Genomic DNA, 20,264 nt, shown 5'->3' with positions numbered 1-20,264 from the left:
TTTCTGCTTTCCAACAATGTAAATCAGCCATGATAATTGAACGCAGCAGTAAAACGCTATTCCGTCACAATGCAAACAGGAAACAAGGAGAAACTCCCTTGAAAGCAGATCTCTAAAAATGAAAACAAAAAACAAAAAACAAACGAAACCACCAAAAAAAAACCCAAAACCCAACACCCTCTCAAGCAACGAGCAATGAGGATACAACCTCCATCAAGAGAGAGGATAAAATCTTCTCTACGGAATTCGCTTCTCTGCCTGGTAGTTCCAGAACACTTTATTCTGGCTGCTTGGCACTGACCTGAAGACCACACTCTATCAAAAATCAAATAAAATGTGTTTTTTTTTCTTACAAAACCTCAGGCAAACAGGATCGAATCTCATTGCAGCACATGATAGAACTGCAACACTTGGATGAAACACTGCCCTGGCAGTGGTTTTACATATTGAAAGTTATGCTTGTGGCCCTGCTGCGCTGTTTTGCTTTGCCGTGAGCAGACACAGATTAGATTTCTGGTCTCATACTCTTTACCCTAAGCAAATGCTAAAGTGACAGCAAGATCAGAGCCTGGGGGGACAGGGACATGTCAGCAATCTAGCTGACTAATTAAGCAATGAAGCGATAGGTATCACAAGTAGTTTCATTCCATTCCTAAAGTATGGCTGCCCCAATACAAGGAAAATCAAATGACACTATGCATAAATCGGGAGAGCTGTGCTGGAAGGGAAGCCTTCTGTTCTCACCTTCCTACCCTTCATAACAAGTTGTCAGCACACACAACATTTGTGTTTACAAACATCCCACTGATACGTTCCATTCAACGATCATCTCGCTTAAAAAAGAACAAGCATCTGCTGAGATTCTAGAGTTAAAATCCACACGCACAGAGTTTGCTTTTGTGATCCTAGAGCACCCACGCTGCACACTGCCCCATTCAAGAGAAGTTAATTCAGAATTTGACTTGAGAAACAGCAAAGTATGAGTGTATACACGTACACTTAGTTTGGTCATTCCTAATAGACTGCTAATCTGATTCAAAGCAGACTGTGGCTTTTTTCTTTCTCTCTTTTTCTTTTTTTAATTACTTCAACATACAATGGAATTGAACATATACAAATCCTAATGCAAATAAACAGCGCTCAATACTAAGCTCTTGAAACCCAGATCCATGGTAGAAATGTGGAGACAAACCCTTCGACAGCATCAAGGCTTAGTGACGTTACAATAGATCAAGACAAAGTATTGTTCAACATGATTTTCTTCCTTCTCAATGGCATATCCAGCTGTCCGGTAGCATTTGTTACTAGAAGACTCTTTTCATTGAACCTGCAGTTGCTGTTACTGTTGTCATTAAATCCTTAAAGAAACAATACAAGCTCCTACTGCTGCTCTCTCCCTGTGAACCAGCAACTGAACAGAGATGAGCCAACACCTTATTAAGTCCAAGCAAAGCTATTATGATGGCCTGCAGAAATAAACAGGATGTCTACGATCCACATAAAGGCACTGGTTAATAATAAAGACAAAAATTTGGTATGAAAAACCTACCTTTGGAGAAGAAGAAAGCTCTCTCGATGCAGGAATAGCTGACACGTTCTCACTCATGTTTGTCTCTGTCTTTGGCAAGAGGTTTGGTGGTTCTGGAGCCTTTCTTTTCATCTTCTTCTCTGGTTCTTGCAGTGGACCAACTTGAATTAAAGCGGGGCTTGATTTTGGTTCATAAAATGGATTTGATCTAATTAAAGAAGGGAAACATAGTTCTTTACTATCATCTTGGAAATCAAAATGAAAATTAGAGTAATTTAGAGAAGCTGATGACTGAAGTGCTTTTATTATCCCATGCAAGAAAATGTCTAGCTTTTACGTGCTACTTTCTGATATGACTGACAAGTGAGAAAAACAGCTCAGACTGGATTGGCTCAGAACTTCTTTAGACCACTTCCAAATTACATGTTTTATTAATAACAAAACGGAGTTCAAATATACTTGGCTATTTAATAAACAAAGATCTGATTTATAGATGAGCTTAATACCAACAAATTTGAGAGAGGACGCTAGCTGTTGAATACGCCAGTGATCAGAATTAAGAATTCTTAATCAGAACAGATTTAAGTTCACATTCCAACCCCCTATTTGTTCCATCCTAAACAAACACTTCCACAGCATTACCATCAACTATCAGCCAGCAATACACTGAATAAAAGTTTCACCTATGGTCTTGAAAGTAGACAGCAATTCTTATCCTGGTAAGGATACTTACAGAAACTGTCTTCACACTAACCTAACTTACTCATACTCTTCACTTTTCATGTCTTGCCATCCAAAACAAGACGTTAATTATGAAACTGGCAAGTTAATTTATTCCTTTCTCTTCCATACTTCCCCTGCAAGATACATTTATTGTGCATCTCAAACAATGTCACGAAGTCACTGCAATCCCCAAAGATCTATCTGCATACAGTTATATAAAGCGTAACTGATCATGACAAATAGCCTCAGTCCTTCAAAATCCACTCAGGATAGAAAGAATTATGCATACAGCACTTGATAAAAGTTACCTAGCTAGATTCATTTTCCAGTTTCCTCTGGAAACTAGTCTAGTCTACGCTGTTGAAAACAACCAAAAAGTGGGGGCATGAATGAAAAGCCCACTACTCATCCAGTTTCCTTCCAGATAACACTGGATTTCTCTCAGTTCTGTGCATTTATAGCATGAAAATACATCTTACAGTCTCTTGGACTGACTTTAGAATTTATCTTAATGCAGTTTGCCCTTATCCACTTTTGACTGAGAAGAAGAAAGCAATTAATAATCCACACTGCGGAAAATAAGTCTACTTTTGAAAGGCAAAGTCTATTGAAGCACAGAGGAGAAGACCAGGCACAAAACCTTCAGACCTTTTGGAGAATCTGCCGCCACTTGTTACAGATCTAAATCCAGATAGCAAAGTGAAAGAACGACTAACACTAAAATAACTCATCTGCTGACTGAAGGCAACTTTCAGGTGTTCCCTCTTTGCTGCCCATCAAGCTCAAAGCCATCGGTGCAATAAAAACTAAGGGCAAGATCAAAATAGCAAGTTAAATGAGAACGGATGGGTGTTTTCCATGGGAGGCAGCAGAAAAAGGAGGGTATTCAGTTTGGAGCAGGGAACGCACCTAGCTGTCAGAGGCTCTAATTTAGCTGACAGCCTCGCTCAGCTGTCTTCAGACACCGGGAAGTTCAAAGGGAGGTGAAAATGAAGATAAAAGAGATAAAGGCTGAAGAACAACGTGTGCTGCAGGAGAGCACAAAGTCTTCCTTAGCTCTATGAGGCAGACTTCTGAACAGACAACAGATGCAACATGTTTGGTGGTGGCGAAATTATCCTGCGCAGCCTTAGTGGGAATGAGAAAGCTGTATTTGTAAGGTGTTAAAAATGATTTTGGTGGGGAAAAAAAAAAAAAACACAAACACACTAAAGAGTAAAGAAAAAGTTGGGAAGAACAACCCTGTTCTGAATTTGTATGCTGCAGGATTCTCTGTGCTGCACATGTCATCCTGAAGAACTGAACCTGCTGCATCCATCAGAAGAACAGGCTGTACACAGACCAGTCACTGTTTCTTTTTCCCTAGCTTTAAAGCTAGGCTAAACCCCTCCCAGGTTGGCCACGGCACGGTCTGAACACACACACAGTCTTTCACTTTCTCTTTCCATTTCAATAATCTTAAAAATACTTTTTCAAAACGTGTTTCTCAGCGAGATTCACGCAGACAAAATTCCCCACTTCCTGTCAGAAAAAGACTACACGTTTTGAAACCGCTGGTATCTGATACACACAGCAGGGCTTGGTCCAGCAGCCTCCACATGGCACTGATGAGAAACTAAGCACGAGAACAGCCTGGCTGAAAAAAGCCTTAGCTGAAAAATGCCTACGCACTCCTTGCTGAAGTTAGCTCACTTAGTCTTTGCTTCAGTGATCTCACTGAACTGATCCACACAGCGGGATTTACCTGAAGAGAAGTTAGACTGTCCGTGACAAAATTAAACAAACCAACCTGATGAGCTACCTGGCACTAAGCAGGCAGCAGCAGCGGGGTGGTTTGTGGCTCCTATGGAACAGTCAGCTTCAAGAGATGGCAACTAAACAGCCTTACCAATCAGACAGCATCGTCCTCAGCCATGCAACGATCAACAAGATAAGAAGCTACAGAGCCAAACAGTATCTGAAAAAGCAAGCTTTATTCTGATCAGTTCCAAAATGTCTTTGACCAGCATCACTGGTTAACAAAAAAATAAATTAAATTGCCAATTAACTGAGGAAGAAGATCAAAGCCATCAGGGTGCTACAGGTAGGAGACCGGGCTGTCTTACAAAGACAAAATGCTAATGTTGAAGGCATTGTAACTTTAAGTTCTGGTCATCTGCGCTACTTTCAAATAAGTCAACTTAGCAAGGCCTGCTGTTCGTTATTAACAGCCTACCCAGCATTTTGACTTTTAATGGAAACAATTCAAGAAGTAAAAGCAGATTTTTACACTGACGTTCAGGTTCCCAGACAAAAAGAAAAAAGAAAACACATTCCTTATCTCAAGTTAGGGATGAGAATTGAGCCAGAGGAAGTGTGTTCTGGGAGAGCAGCTCCACAGCTGAACATATATGCAGGAGAACATCTCTAAGTCCATCTGTACTGTGCAACGCCTCATTATGCTGTTGCTTGTGACCATGCTTTACTGCTGCAAGTTGTGAAATGTTACATTATCTTCACAACTGTGAGTGCAATACATTGCCAGTAAGCCACTTACTCAAGGCAAATCCTCCACAGAGGCACAGTGAGGATAAGTACCTTGTCCAAGGTTACGAGGGTTTGTTACAAAACTGGAATCAGAGTTCAGATCTTCGGGCACTTTGTGTAAGTCTTGAGTCCACAATCAGAACTAGCAATTTGCCAAAACAGAGTGGGACAAGGGTCCTGATTTTCAGTGATGTGTTCATATTCCCAGGAAACATCATCACATTTCACACACAACAGGAGAAAGCCAAGTAGTGCACCCCAATTAAACTTCTAAGACACAGCAATAAAAATACAACATATTTCCTGAGTGACAGTAAATGCCCTTAAGGAGACTACTATTACTCATAGCTTTCACCTGTCACATTCAAAAACATTCCTGGAAAAGCAATGGACCAGTGGTAGTAAAAAATGATTGGGAAAAGAAACAAACAACCCAAAACAACAAAAATTGGAAGGTAAGATAGTTAGGAGAGGTTGAAAATAGCATGCAAAGTTTTCTAATGCCATGATATGACCCAGTTGTTCAGCCTTGTCTTGAATACACTGTTCAGGCCAAGTCAACACCCATCTTAAAATAGATACATAGCAGAAGAAATAAGAGGGTCCAGAGACGTGCGATGAAAATGATTAGAGACATGAAGAGACTTCTGCATGAAGAGAGATTGAAAAAGTTAGCACCACTTAACTCAGACAAGTGACAAGTAATGGAGAACATGCTAGAGGTAAAGAATACAGCAACAGTTTACGGCAGATAAAACTCAGTACTACTCGCTGTTGTTTTCAGTAGCCAACGGAAGGGACTGTAGATGGGATTGGGAAGGTAACTTATTTACAATCAATAAAAGGAAATACATTTCATATAATACCTTGTTTTCTTGTGGAACTCTCTGCCACAAAATGACACTGAAGCCTAGACTTTAATAGGATTTGGAAGAAGATGAGCCACTTAGATAATAAAAGCATCTGCATTCACGGTAAGTCACAAACAATATCCACCTGGACGTAAAACCCTTATTATTTGGGACACCCAAAAACCGAACTGCCTATAAAAACCTTTCTTTTAGTGCTTGTAGTATTATGCATATCCTTAGCAGAAACATTTTATTGAAAGAAATTGGGAATTAATAGTGCTTTTTAGCTGTTAGTCTCCCAAGTCTTATGCTCCTACAGTGACACTCTGTTACTATGTTTTTTCCCCCCATAGTGTTTAAGGACAAAGATTCATCCTGGGGTTCTCCTCGCACACCTCTACCCAACACCTTTAACAAACTGCCTCCACGTCTTTTTAAGTGACAGGACTGGGAGGAAAGTGGCATGAGGAGGCTACAGGAAGGTCAAACCATAAGAATTGGTGTAAAAGATGTAAAATTACATGTATAGTAATATTTCTCCCTGTTGATTCTGGTGATCTGTCAATGATCAGAGATGGGCAATGATCAGAGATGATCATTGTGACCACCAACAGTGTGATCACACCGTGGTCTGACGATATCACAGCCAGCGCTGTTCGGTGAGGCAGTGCCCTGATGGATGGAGCTGGCACAGAAATCATTAATAGATTGACAATTATTTATAGAAATCTATTAGAATGCATGGGAATTCTTCAATTTCCTACAACGTGGCTATAAACAGAGAAACATGAAGATGATAGTAGGACACCTGTATTTAATATTAAATATTAAAGCAATGCAAATGTCATCCCACAATAAATCTCCTTAAGTAGTGTAAAACTGAAGTGTAATTACAGTTGTTGTCTGTAAAACTGCTTATGTGTAATCACCATAAACTGCCTCATGAGTGGTGTGGTTGGTGACTAATAACCACAAACAAGGAATAAGTAAACACCTTCAAACCTCCCAAGCTGCACGACTCTTGCAAAGAGCTCTCATTCCTATGAGAGTCTCTATACTAAAAAACAAGGCAGCCAGTGCAAGTTCATTAAAGCTTTGTATGAGCTTATACCAAAAGAAATAGCTTAACGAAGCATACAGAGTAATAGCATTTTGATTTTAGGTAGTAAAAATAATGGCAAAAAAGACAGGAAGGACCAAACTCTCTTGCTCCTTAATTTTTGCCTCATTACAATTGGCAGGACGTGAACAGCCAAATAGGCACACAGATCTGTTTCCTACCAAAGAGGCAAAGAAGCTTTTCCTAGCTGATCATGTTCACCTGTGGAGCTGAACAGTGTGACTTGGGGGTATGGTATTTCCTACTGCTAAGCTGAAGACCAGTAATGTCCTGAGGAGGTGATTAAGGATCACCACGACTGAGCCCAATACACCTCAAGATTAAGTCAGGGATCCCACTAATGCTTCCAAGGCTGCTGAAAGACGAAGAATCATACTTACTCATCTAGTTCTTCCTCTTCAGCTTTGGAGGTATCTGCATAGAGGTATTTGCTCATATCCACTGGTCTGACGTTTTTCCTTTTTGCAGGTTGGGGAGGAGAATCTCTTATGGTTACAAATGTTTCGGGGTCAGGATCTGGTTCATCAAATGGGTTCAAGTACTCTGGGGCATCTTCGTCCTTGAAGGGATTGTAACTGTCAACATAGAAACCTTCTTCTGCCTTTGAAGATGATGCGATCTCACTGTCCAGTTCTACCAAACAACAAGAAAATCATTAAGCAGATTAAATATAGAAAAAAAATTAAAGCCACTTTATCAGATCTCGGTATTTTAAGGGTTTATGAAAAGGTTTGCTTTACAATTCTCAAGATGCAAAGATCTGGCCTTAGACAAATGCTCATGCTTTATTTGTAGCGTGACCTTGTTTATGCCAAAATAGGGTCTTTGCAAAGATAATTTCATCTAGACTATACTGAATAGGTTTAATTTTCTCATTTACTAAAGCTCTTTCAACCGATTTGTTATTAGTTTTACTTGTCATATAAATGGTATCACAACAGACTTAGAACATTTTCCCAAGCTATTTGCCAATCTGTATCCCTACAAAATGTTCTTAATTGTTTATTTCAGTTTTTAACAAAGCAAAAAAGATACCCTGTATTTTATAATAAAATGACTTTTACTGGATATTAGAAACGATGATAGCTGGTAGGTACTCTTTTCATTTCTTAAAGTGACTGAATTAAAATCAGTTATTAGGTACGACCAGTAATTACATTTCAAAATATATAAATTTTCCTTGCTAGCTGGTCTTTTGAACAACACACCGTCTGACAGCAAAAGAAGAATTTAAATTGTCCCTAAAGAGATGGATAATCAAATTACTCATTTATTATTTGGGTTGTAGAGCAAAAAGTTATTAGCAACCTCCCTATTGTAATGGACCCTACAAGAAGAACACTGCACAGAAGTGAAAGACTGCTGGGTACTGAATGAACACTGAGATCCCTATACAGCAACACAGCGCTGCTCACAATGACTCTCAGTACCTTCATCTTCCTCTTGCTGCAGAATCTAGTGAGTGGTTCAACATGGGATTTGAGCGCTTTCAAAAGCTGTGTAAATAGAACTTCAAGGCACTGTTTTTAAAACCTCATTTTCAATGGCCACTCCCACATTATTCATGATGAAAAGCGTTTCTTCTTCAGATTTACGCTTATGAAATTGAACAAAACATACTTTTTTGCTTTAAAAGAACAACTTCAAAAGTTTTTGTAGCAAGGTACCAGAAGAAAACAAAAAAAGATGGAGCTCCAAGAATATCTGTCACTAAACAAATACTTGGGAAGACAACATTTCTAGTCAATCAACTAACAAAGGCAAGGGGCAATGAAAAAAGCAGTGCTGCAGTCACCTGGTCTTGGATGGAAGATGTACTTAAATTGCCAGACCAAGTGATCTGATGAAAGCTGCAGATGTTTTCTGTTCCACCAGGATACTTTCCATGTACCCTGTCTCCAGCCATCAGCACAGAGCCAAGGTGACAGACAGCCCTACACAGCGCTGATCGACTGCAACCTACGGCGTGAACAAGAGCCACGGCTGGCTGAACCAGAATATGGCCCAGTGGTGCGAAGAGCAGCTCCATCTGCCTTATGCACTGGACTAGTTACCTGCCAGTAGGCCTAGAGCAGGAAAAGCTTTAGACCTTCTCAAAACAACTGGGACCTTCTGGAAAGACTTGGTTACAGACATCCAGTGCCTTTCTTCTTCTTGATTCTTCATATTTGACCTGCAAAGGCTGTATTATCATATTGTCTTCTGTGCTACTTTTAAGAACCTGTTTCTGAAGTGCGAGATTACAAATCTAAAGAACAATTAGTTTTGCCTCAAAGAAAAGAATAACATAATGAAAACCTTACTTAAACACTAGGTGGACACCCAGGAGATAAATCACCCTCTGGGATTGATGATGAGCTCAGCTGGGTGAAAGAAAATAAAGCTATACTATGCCAGAAAATACTACAGGTTCTAACTGGTAGACACGCTTATGACTATGCACGGTGCTTGTGCCCATGGGATTTCCCTGCAGTGATTATTCCTAACATTACATTTAAAAATGCCTTTAATACCAGGTGAGGTTCAAAGTCTCTTATTCCCTCAGCAACTTGGTCAAACTTAGTATTAAAGAAGCAATACATACAGTACCTGCACCTATCTTTTTTTGTATGCCGTATGCTCTTGTTCTTCTATTTAACTACACTTTCAGGATGCAGCTATCTTAGTCTCACATCAAGAGCTGGAGTCAAAAAGAGAGTGAAAAGGAGTGCAGACTGAAATGGGATGATGGGAAATAAGGTGAGATCAGAAAAAAACTATTTTTATGCCTAATAGCCAAACAGCTTTAACACTGTCACAGCATATTGTAGGAACATCTAGTTAATCCTTCTAACGCTTCAAAAAAAAAGAACAGGGCTGCAATAATAGCCTTAGCGAAATCTGGGGAAAAATTAATAAAAAAGAGGTTCTGTTACCATTGAATCTGGTTAAGCCTTACCACTCACCACCTTCTGTCTCCCTCTTCTCTTAGGCACTCTAGAGAATTAGCTAACTAGGACAGGTTCACATTGTTAATGTCTAAAATCAGATGAGCTAAATCCTCACACTGACTGTCTAGAAATGCATGCCTAGAAGCTCACGTCAGTTGTGGGTGATACTCCAACGTTACGCACACGTTTAGTGCTTCGATGAACAAGGCCAAGCACTGGTGATTAAGGCATCTGCAGTAACCCAGTGTAGACTTGGAGTAACCAAATGCAACACAGAAAGGTGCCCTGTGTACACGTTGTTCAAATTGAACCTCTTGTTTTGATTAAAGGTATTTCAAATCCTGAAATATTTTACCATGGAAGTGCACAGCCCCTAATACCTACTTCCACAGCTGCGTATTAGAAGATGAATGACCACACCTGCACATGGATCTGTTGATAAATACACATTAACTTATCTGTGCAAAACTTCCTGATAACTCACGTGTGGCATTCAAAGTCATGCTCATACAATTAACCCACTATGATAGGATGCACACGTTGTGGTTTAAAAAGGGGGGACCTATTACTGAGAAGAACATCAGTAGATTTTCCTGAAACTAAAAACATTTAGGGAAACCGTCTCTTACAACTTAACAGCAAGCTTCTAACTTCAATCTGCTTTCAAGTGCCTCTTGGAAACAATGAGTTAAGTTTTGGTTTAAATCTGTTAGATTTTAAGGAGCAGCACTAATGGGTTTTGCAGTTTCTATTTCAACACTGTGGATCAAGTGCTGTAACGCCAACCAGGGCAGATGTATGTCTTGCATTCATTAGCTCAGCAGTAACTACAGGTACGGCCTCACGCAGAGTGCTGCGGATCAGCACTGAGAGACCTCAGGCTTACTATTAGCAGACAGATGCCACAAAAATAGGCTAAATGTAAAGGAGCCTTTAAGAATGTTACAGGCAGGACTTACAGGCACTCAGTACAGCCACTTAGCTTCTCATCCTCTCTTCCTGTCATCCAGGACACCGTTTTTTTTCTCTGCTTCCTCAGCTTTTCCCACAGAAGGGAGGACCCCGTCCTCAATGGAGGGCAGAGCCTGGAGGCTCATTAGCCAGCTAGCAGAGAATGGTTTTGGGGGTTTGCATCCACCATGCTTTGCTGAAAGCAGGCAGAGCAAAGAACAAACCCAAGAAAGCCAGGGGAAGTATTGTTCCCTCTTCTGAATCCAACTAGAACCTTCAGGTCTGCCTTTCACGTCAAGCGTTGGTCATTGCTTCGTGAGTCCCTCTACAACTTAAAAAGAGGCTTCTTTCCTTCTTTGGGCTGGTTTTATACTAACAGCTCACCAGCTGTTTTCTTGCTCTCCCCATCATTAATCACAGCTGAAAGAAAAGGCAGAACTTTGGTTGCGACCTGAAGTCATTTTTTAACTGTAGCTCTCTACACAGATTCACAACTTACATTTGCAGTTTGGCACTCCAAGGGTCAAACACGTGGTGATTCCGCATGATTAAGTAATAAAGCCACGGGGGTAGGAGTGACAAAAGAACAGGTAGAATATTACTACAGCAGCAGCACCATCTGCTCTTGTGCCAGACTCCAAAGACAGTTCTTGCTCTAACTGCACTGAGAAAGACTGCCTGTGATAGTAATTATCCTGACTGGCACTGCCTATCTGCACAATCAGCCTTCTAGTTCCCAGAGGATCTCCAAAAATCACCCTGCCCTTCAAACCACTTGCCTTTTGTAACACAAACATATTGTGACATACAAACAAAACCCCTACCAAAACATTACACACACAACTATCCCCTTGGCAAAAGATGAAAGAAGAAGCCACATGTGAAAGATACTTAGCTATGCCACTTGCTGCACTACTGGCAGGCACACAAACACTATGATGATGTGAGTGCAGCGGAACAAGCAGCATAAAAACATTACTTCCCAGTTTACTTTCCCTTCTAGAAAGCACAATGACTGGCATTCCTACCAACTGCTGATGATTTTCCCCTGCTTTCATTAGCCAGTACCAGCAAGACATTACATTTCATTAAGAAACTTGAAAAGAGTCATCTTTCCTCCTGCATCTTGGTTCCTGTACTGCTCTCCTTAGGACTATCCTATAAGGATGCTGGGTGTTGGTATTGCAAAACAGTTCTATTTTCATTTGCGCTGCAATGCACATTGCAGTATGTTCACATGTCTGTGCGCAAGATAAAGAAATGCCCTGGTAAAGTAAATACTGTTTTAAATTAAAAGGGGATGTAGCGGCTAAAGTAGTTACCCTCATGTCTCAGGTGTGCATTGGTCACATACAACTTCAAAAGCAGAATCCCCATCTAATTAGAAAACATTCTGGGGACACTGACAGCATTCTGTGGTTTCCTATTTGCATTTATTGGCTACGTTGCCTTCCACATGTAAAACATTCTGCACAAAAATCATCTGATTGTAGAGTTCTGTTGTAATGGGACTAGAAGACTATCCGAAAGGTACGACTGCAGATGATCATCAACATATTGGCTTGTATAAAAGCTGCAGAAATGCATTCCAGACAAGATTTTGCTCGATTCTTCAGATTTCTAACATCTGGCTGACCTAGTAGATACAGAAATGATAAGCCTCATTATGACATGTCAACCAGAAGGTGCATTGAAAGATTCCTGAGGATTTTTTGAGGCAAGTTGTTCATATGCATGTTCACTCTACTGTGCATGATCACTTATACACCAAGGACTTTATAAACCACAGCAGTACCCTGAGGCAGCTTGCTGAAGCCCTCTGCCATGCAGAGCACCCACAGTATACACACAGATGCTGGGAGCACTCACTCTTTTGGTATCTCTCCACCCTTGATTCCCAGGGTTAGGTGATTATGGGATTAGCAAGGTAGAGGGAAAGCAGCTCATCTGTGGACAGGCACAAGAAATATCTGTCTAGGAAACAAGCACCTACTGGCAAGCAATTCTCCTTTCTCTCTGAGTGACTGTCGGTGCATACATATTCATATGCTGGGTGACTGCAAGCACTCTCACTAAGCATTCAAGGTATCGGCTTGATAGGAATATCCCTGGACTGTTCTGCCAAGTGGCACATGATGCCTTTTAGCCTCTGATGGCAAAGGACGTGGGAAATGGAGGCTCCAGGTGGTCTCCCATCTTGGGGAAATGATGTTACAAATTTCACTGAGAGCCTCTGATCTTCCACATAAAATCTGAATTCAAGATTCTGGATCGTTCATATAAAAAGATAAAGCAGACTAATGTGTAGTGGATAGAAAAATACCTCATCCCTGCATGCATAACAAGTTAATCTCCCGATTTAAGCTGATCACAAGACAAGTGAAACAGGTAATGTCACTCTTTAAGCCTTTAGGAGAAAGTCTGCCTTAAACTCTTGAACCTCTGTCATGCTCCCAGGCTCCTGGGGTGGCCACCAAACAGGTCCCATCCACTGAACGATGTAAAAATAAACAAGTGGGCATAGTCCCAAATTACCTCCAAAAATGAGACAGCAGCAGTAAAACGTGCACCGAGGTCTCTCAGTAGAAGTGTCCTAAACTAAGAGGAACTACATCTGCTAATAAATGGAAAACTAGCAAGGTCGTTCTCTACGGTAGGGCAAGAACAGATGGGCTTCTAGAGTATTCCACAGCTCCAAAGTGCAATCCAAAGCAAAGGGAAGTGTCCTCAAAATGACAGTGTCTATGAGCAGCCCATGTATAGATATGCCAATTGGCCATAGATATACCTAAGAGATCCCTTCTGTTGCTGAAGACCAGAACTGTCATAACTGATTAGTCTCAGCACTTTTACTCCCCACCGCCTCAGTTTCTGTTGAAGGAAGAGGAGGAAAGGCACAACTCGAGCAGGACAAGGCAGGGAGGATGAACATCACCAATATCCACTGCAGGGACAAGACAGCTCTGGAGTGGAAGAGCCAGCACTTCTCAAAGGTACCTGTGGTGGCTTAAAGTCCCCAGTGAGCCACTAAATGTCAATGTAACTTTAAACATGCCACACCAGATGTCCCACGTTCGATCTGATAGCCCAAAACACTTCAGATTTCCACACTGTTCAGTGCTCCAGGAAGACATGTTTCCTTCATATGAACATGACTGAGACCCCATTTCTCCCAAACGAAAAACACCTGTGACACGGTAGGAAGAATCCAGTGACACCCTGTTTATCAAAATCACTGCCATGTTGTGGTACGTTGATTGCTATGTGATGGTGACTGTGTGGGAGGAATAGCTGGTATGCACACACCCAGCAACTCAGCACCACTGCACACAGTAATACAGATGTGACTCCTTTGGGGTCCCAGTAGCCTGAGACCTATCCAAGTAGACAAAGCAGATCCAGAGGAATGGAGAATTGTCTATGATGGCAGTAAAGCCTTCAACAATACTGTACAAGGGACTCCAACTGATTGAAAACCTGTGACGTATACGTATGGCAAGTCTTTTGTGAATGTAAGCAGGCCGGAGCCTCAGATGCAGGCTACTTGTTGCAAACACGACATGAGGCAATACGTTATTCCAACACTGAGAAACAACCAGTTTCCAGCTCCCAGTCCCTGAGATAAGAAGGAAATGATTCTTAGTTCCCATATTTTGTCATCAGAAGAGCTGCTGCCTTTTGGAAGGAAAAGTTGACTTTAGAAGACAGCAATTTAGGTAGGATGCAACTTGGAGAGCTCTGTCCAGGGACAAGGGAGCTCTTCTTTCTTGAGCAAAGAAGGAAGAAAAGAATACAGGCTGAGTCTCAGAGAAATTTGTGCATGAACAAGTAAACAGGTGAATGGGTATTTCAGATCCTTGGTCTGACTCCTTCTCTGATCCTAAAGGAATCAGCAGCTGAGGTATAAGCTGGAAAAGAACCCAAAGATCCAGACACTAAAACATAATCCATACATATTAGGATCTACAAAGCTGTAACAACTCACTTCTGCAGCTCTAGACAACTCCTAAGTAAGAGGAGCCTGAGATAGTGTCCTCATGGCTTCAGTGGCCAAATGCAGAGGATACTGCAATATCCCTGTTTGAGAAATAGTCTGTGGGGCTACACCACAACATTAACAGGGTTAAAAGCACCACTCACAATGACCTCTGTGGACTCAGAAGGCAGAAAAAACACACAAATTCCACTTGTTCTGAGAAAGAGTAAGCACAGGAGGAAACAAGATCTCTGAAATGCATCTTCATTAGGCCTGGCATTAAAAATGTTATAGCTACACATAGCTTGTTCCTGCCTGGTATGGTTCACTTCTACTGCCATTCCAGTGAGGTTTGGTCAAAGGTGCCAAACACTCCTTGGTATCTTTATGGGAGAGGAAGTCTTGGAGCACTGAACAGGAGAATTTGAGCAGGGCTTTTATTATCATCATTATTACTATTATTATTTTCTGATGGCAGCAGATGCAAATCTAGATATCTGAACATGAAACTGGGGACAGCAAGGATGCTAAGATACTGCTTTCTGACCTTGTGGCTGAAGTAACAAATTAAACACTTAAAGGGGTTGTATTTCTCACCCAAACAAAACAAGAATAGGCATGTTGGTCTAGAAAGAGGATTAACACCTTCCACCAAGGCGTGATGCCAGAAGACTTGAGGAAGCCATAAAAGCAAAAAAAGAATGAAAGGGATACAATTAAACTATAGTAATGAAGATTAGAGCTAACTCACACCAACAACAGCTGTGATACAGTAAAGACTGCAGTGAAGATTGTGCTCCACGTGTAACAGAGGCACCTGACAATATGCTTTGCTCATTTATACCACGTGTGCAGTGGCTGTGAAGCGAACAGTATCACAGAATCACACAGCAGCCCAGGTTGGAAGGGACTTCAAGGATCATGAATCTCCAACCCTCCCACCATGGGCAGGGCCACCAGCCTCCACATTCAATACTAGATCAGGCTACCCAGGGCCCCATCCAACCTGGCCTTGAACACCTCCAGGGACGGAGCATCCACAACCTCTTGGGCAGCCTGTTCCAGAACCTCACCCCTTTCATAGTAAAGAATTAAGTAAGTAGAAAGACACCTGACAGGTCAGCAGCTTTCTGGGCTCAGCTCTAAACTCGAAGCTCCTCAAAGCAAATGCATGTAAGGAAGGCTGTGATTCAAAGGACAAACCAATTATCCAGTGACAAATGGATCGCTGCCCCTGCTACCTCAACACCTCATGCAAAAGATGTATTTTATGAGAATAACATTGTACATTTGTAGTCCTCCAAAAAAAACCATGGTGCTTTTGAGTCATTTAATAAGCAATTCATTATGCAAAATAAATGCATTACCTTCTACATCAGGATCTCCAAACGGATTTAACTCGGCTGCATCAGGATCACCAAACGGGTTCATACCAGAGTCAGCCATGTCCCGTTCCTCTTTCTCCAGGAAATTCAGCTTATTGATAAGCTCTAGAAACGAGTTGGAATACTGTGTCAGTATAGATACAAACCATTCATCTAACACGTCCCAGACTTAAAATACCCCACACACACCAACAGTCCCTCTAAATAGTGCCTCATGAAACGGCACCTACTGAGCAACGAAGCAAATTCACTTCAGTAGTACAACAAAAGAGGGCAAAAAAAAAAAGCAAAATGAAATGAAACTACCATTTGCTGATCAGAACGTGATGAAACACAAATGACTAACAATGAAGCCTTTTATCATCTTCAATAAATAGATATTGCGGAACACCTAACATACTAAACAGCAGTTTCTTTTTGGTGGTTCACGCAGATGGTGACTATCAGAGGAAAACTGCAATTTTTGGATGTAACGTGCACGTGAATTCAGAGCGGAGCCATATTGTCGAGTTAGAGGGGTCAAATATTATTGACAGCACAACTCAAGTTTGAGGCTTTGGTTTTTTGTTTTCTTTCTTTTTTTTTCTCCAATATTTTTTCTTTTCTTGTTCATTATCAGATGACAGTGCAGCTGCAGAGGAGACAGTCTCTTTCTCTATCGTGTTGTTACCTGTTGGATGCACTACAAATTACTGAGAGTCATGCTGGGTGGAAGCACAGAGATAAAACTGACAGCTGAATACAAGCAGGAGTCAAAAGGCAATAGGTCACAGTAAATACAGACAATCAGAAACAGAAAGAAAGGAGGAAAGCTCATAGACCTTCAGAGGAACTGGCTGATTTAGCTGAAGGCATATTTGCTTGCTTTATGCAGTCATCTTGATCTTCATCTAAGCTGCTCAGAGCATTCAGCTGGTTTACAATTTCTGTAAATAGAAGCCAGTCAAGACAAACGTAAGGTAAGGGCATTTAATGAAACAGAAGTGGAACAGACACTGTTACTGGAAAAAGAGAGAGAGAGTAAGGGAGAAGGCATTTAGTATTAATTAAAAGAAAACACACGGAACAAGCTTTAACAACAATATACCCAGAGCAAAACATCTCTGCAGAACCCTTTTGTGATCATTTAATAAACAAATCTTATTGGACTCCTGGTGTCAGCAACAGTACTTAGCTTTACGAAGATGAGTATGTGCATCAATTCAAAACACGGACATACTAAGATATAATTAAAGGGGTTTCCCTGCTTGTGAAGAAAACTGGAATTTTAAACCACTGCCAATCAAGACAAAAGAGCCCCAGAATGATTTACCTCCCTACCAAGCCTTTAAGGCCACAGAAATCTAAGACATATACACACATGCTGCTATTTATTTATACACACGCAGTGATTATTTATCATTTACAACCAGTGACAAGCCCAACGCACATCACAGTTCTAAAATATGTGGGCTATTGGAAAGCATGCTGAACACATGCATCGGTTACACCTGCTACTGTAATGCTATGCAAGGAACCCTTAGTGCTGCCTAAGATCCTTTCTGTCCATAATGCACAGCTGTGAGTTGCCACAAACATGTAACTTTAACACCTGTCAAACCCAGTGCTTAATTTTAATCAAGATGCCTCCATAACTGTGCAAGAAAGAAATGAAAACTGACTATGTCTTACTTCTGCTGCAAGGGGGAGGATTCCACCCTGATCCCACCCCAGAGTAGCTCCTATCCACAGCATATGACAAATACAGCTTCTGTAGTGATGGGGACTGAGCTGAGCACATCTCTGAAAGCCCTCAGGTACAGGTTTCTGTCAAGAGGGGTGTCAGCCTGTATTGGCCTTCCAGGTGACAAATGGGCCGTAGAAACCTGTGCAGGAGAAATGATTCTGCTCACTGAATATCACTGACATCCCACTGGGTTCTTCCATCAGAGTGAGAGAAAACTCAGTCCAATGACCACACCAGCTCACCCCAATGCCCACACCACTCAGACCAGCCCTTCCCATGCTTTTCCACAGGGCAACACCAGCTGACCCAACCCCAAATGGCAGGACTTCATGAAGCTGAAGGCACAAGCAGAGTCCAGAACCTCAATGCATCTCAATCGCATGGTTAAAACCTTATCTTCCAGGCCACTCTGCAAAGATACGCCCATCTGTAAACTGCCAAGTGAAATGATCTATGCTGCCAGTATCTATTGGACAAGACCTATTCTGCCAATGACAAAGCTACAGCAGAATTCCTCCTCACCACACCTCGTCAGCATTCCTGATCATAGAGCGCAGTCCGCTTAGATGAGATTATATTTATGGCTGTCTATGCAGAGTTAATTTCACTATCCTCACTTCCTTTATTTTTAACTCTGACAAACAAGAGTCATGCCCTAAAATAAGACCAGAACTGCCCCCAAAAGCTTGGCTTTCTCAGTATAAAATCATACATACACTTCAGACACCTGAACAGTGTCATACTGTCTTCTGAGAGCTTTTAAGACGCGAGACGCACAAAGGCAAAAAGCCTTCTTGCTGTACTCGAATAAAACAGAACCAGCCTTGTAAAACACTACTACAAACAAATTACCAGCTTTAAATAGGGTGAGATGCTGACATGATGCACAGTTTATTATCCCAGCTCATGAAGAAAAAAAGAAGAAAAAAAAACACCAAAAAACAACAATTACGATTCAATCTCATATTGTCAGAAAATAACAAATTAAAATCAGAGCTTTAAAAAGAGGGAATTCTTTGATGTGGTCTGAATCACCTGGTCCCATCTGCCAACCTAAACAGCCGTATGCACTGCAGTGTTTCTCATTACAATATGAAATGGTTTATGTCATATTTTGGAGAGTGGAAATAGTAGGTTGAAGATTTATGCCTTATATTATCATTTTTATATATCTCATTATCTACAAGCGTCTATTAGCTTGTTCAACAAGTATGCTGTATAAATCACTAGAGATGTTTCTCCTCCTTCTCTCTCTTTTTTTAAAGCAGCGTGGCACTACCAGAAAAAAAAAGAATAAAGGTATCAGAAAACAGCACAAGAGGTTTGGCTTTCCAAATGGCAGGGAAGGGTTACACATACTGCCCTCGAAACAAGCTGGGACTCAGGCACCTGCAACAGGTCACACATGGGCACGCTGCTCAGTCCATGTGGCACCTGGGAGAGTCACCCTGCTCTGGGCAGATGGAGCAGGACGCGGCTATTAACTTCAGCGTAGCAATTAAAACATTAAGGGAAACAATGTATTTATTACTGTCCTAGGTTTGTGAGTTATGAGCCACGTTTCTTCAGTGCCTTGGAATGTCTCGTCTTCAGCTTTAGACTAAGGATGGGGTAATCCCAGGAGGTTTAGAGAAGCTGAAGTACTTTACAATTTGAACTTCATGGCTACAAACACCACTTCCATGTCGACATGAACTAGAACAGTTAGATGGAGATACGGCTTCTATGCGTGCAAAATTTACATGAGAAATGTTGTCAAGGAAATGGAAAACTGAGATGGAGCAAGATGTTCATGTGAATGGAAGTGGTGCCTTGAATGGAAAACATCTTTTGGCCTCATCTTAAGTTCAGCTTTACGGCAGTAACTCCCGTGTTGACCGCATCAAATTCCACAGTGCTTTTGAGGTAGGTCAGAATTGCATCACTAATTTAATAGCTGAAGAAACAGAGGCACAGATACTTACCCAATGTTAGGCAACACATCAAGGAAGAGAAGCAGCATTTCCTAACTCACCTGCACCATCTAGAGCCCTGTTTAGAAGGTCTGTCTCATTCCCCTAGTGTAGATATATTTACTCAGCTCTGATATTGTAACTTCGGGCCCAAGTAAAACATTCCTTTTTGTACCCTGCAAAAGGAACAGAGTCTGTGGCAAAGACTGCCAGCACCGCCTGTAGCTGCTGCCTGTGAATGACAGCATTTTGCGCGTGGCGTCATCCAACATTTCTGTGAGACCTTGAGTCCAAAGTAAAGGTAATAATCCCTTCTGCTTTACTGCTTGCACTTCATTTTTTCCAAGCTCACTTACAAAAATGAACCCCGTAATCCTCCCATCGTTCCTCCGCAGGAGCTCTAGCCAGCATCCCCATTTTACAGTTGGGAAAACAGGCACACCAGGGCAAAGTGATTTGCCGCAGGGGGACTCTGAGTCAGTGAAGGCATTCCAGCCTGCTTGGCTGCCAACACCCTAACAAGGCAACAGATGAGAAAATGTTGGGAGCAGCAAGCTTTCAAAAGGGTTATGTAACTTCCTCAATTAACTTCATGG

At 41.4% G+C, this 20,264-nt stretch overlaps 1 protein-coding gene across 6 annotated transcripts in view; it reads right to left on the bottom strand.

Annotated features, from left to right (window-relative positions):
- The window catches only part of EHBP1 (EH domain binding protein 1), a 192,445-nt gene that overhangs the window by 95,610 nt on the left and 76,571 nt on the right, over positions 1-20,264 (bottom strand). For 4 of the 6 annotated variants that reach the window (XM_072331630.1, XM_072331631.1, XM_072331633.1 and 1 more), the window contains exons 8-11: positions 16,812-16,916; positions 15,973-16,095; positions 7,129-7,381; positions 1,550-1,736 (exon numbers count right to left, since the gene is read on the bottom strand). In XM_072331630.1, the coding sequence (XP_072187731.1) occupies positions 1,550-1,736; positions 7,129-7,381; positions 15,973-16,095; positions 16,812-16,916 (668 nt within the window). The remainder of the gene's footprint in view (positions 1-1,549; positions 1,737-7,128; positions 7,382-15,972; positions 16,096-16,811; positions 16,917-20,264) is intronic. The other 2 variants (XM_072331632.1, XM_072331635.1) reach the window with 1 other exon arrangement.

This window comes from Excalfactoria chinensis, chromosome 3, assembly GCF_039878825.1.
Source record: "Excalfactoria chinensis isolate bCotChi1 chromosome 3, bCotChi1.hap2, whole genome shotgun sequence".
NCBI lineage: Eukaryota > Metazoa > Chordata > Aves > Galliformes > Phasianidae > Excalfactoria > Excalfactoria chinensis.
This window is presented reverse-complemented; position numbering and strand designations above follow the sequence as displayed.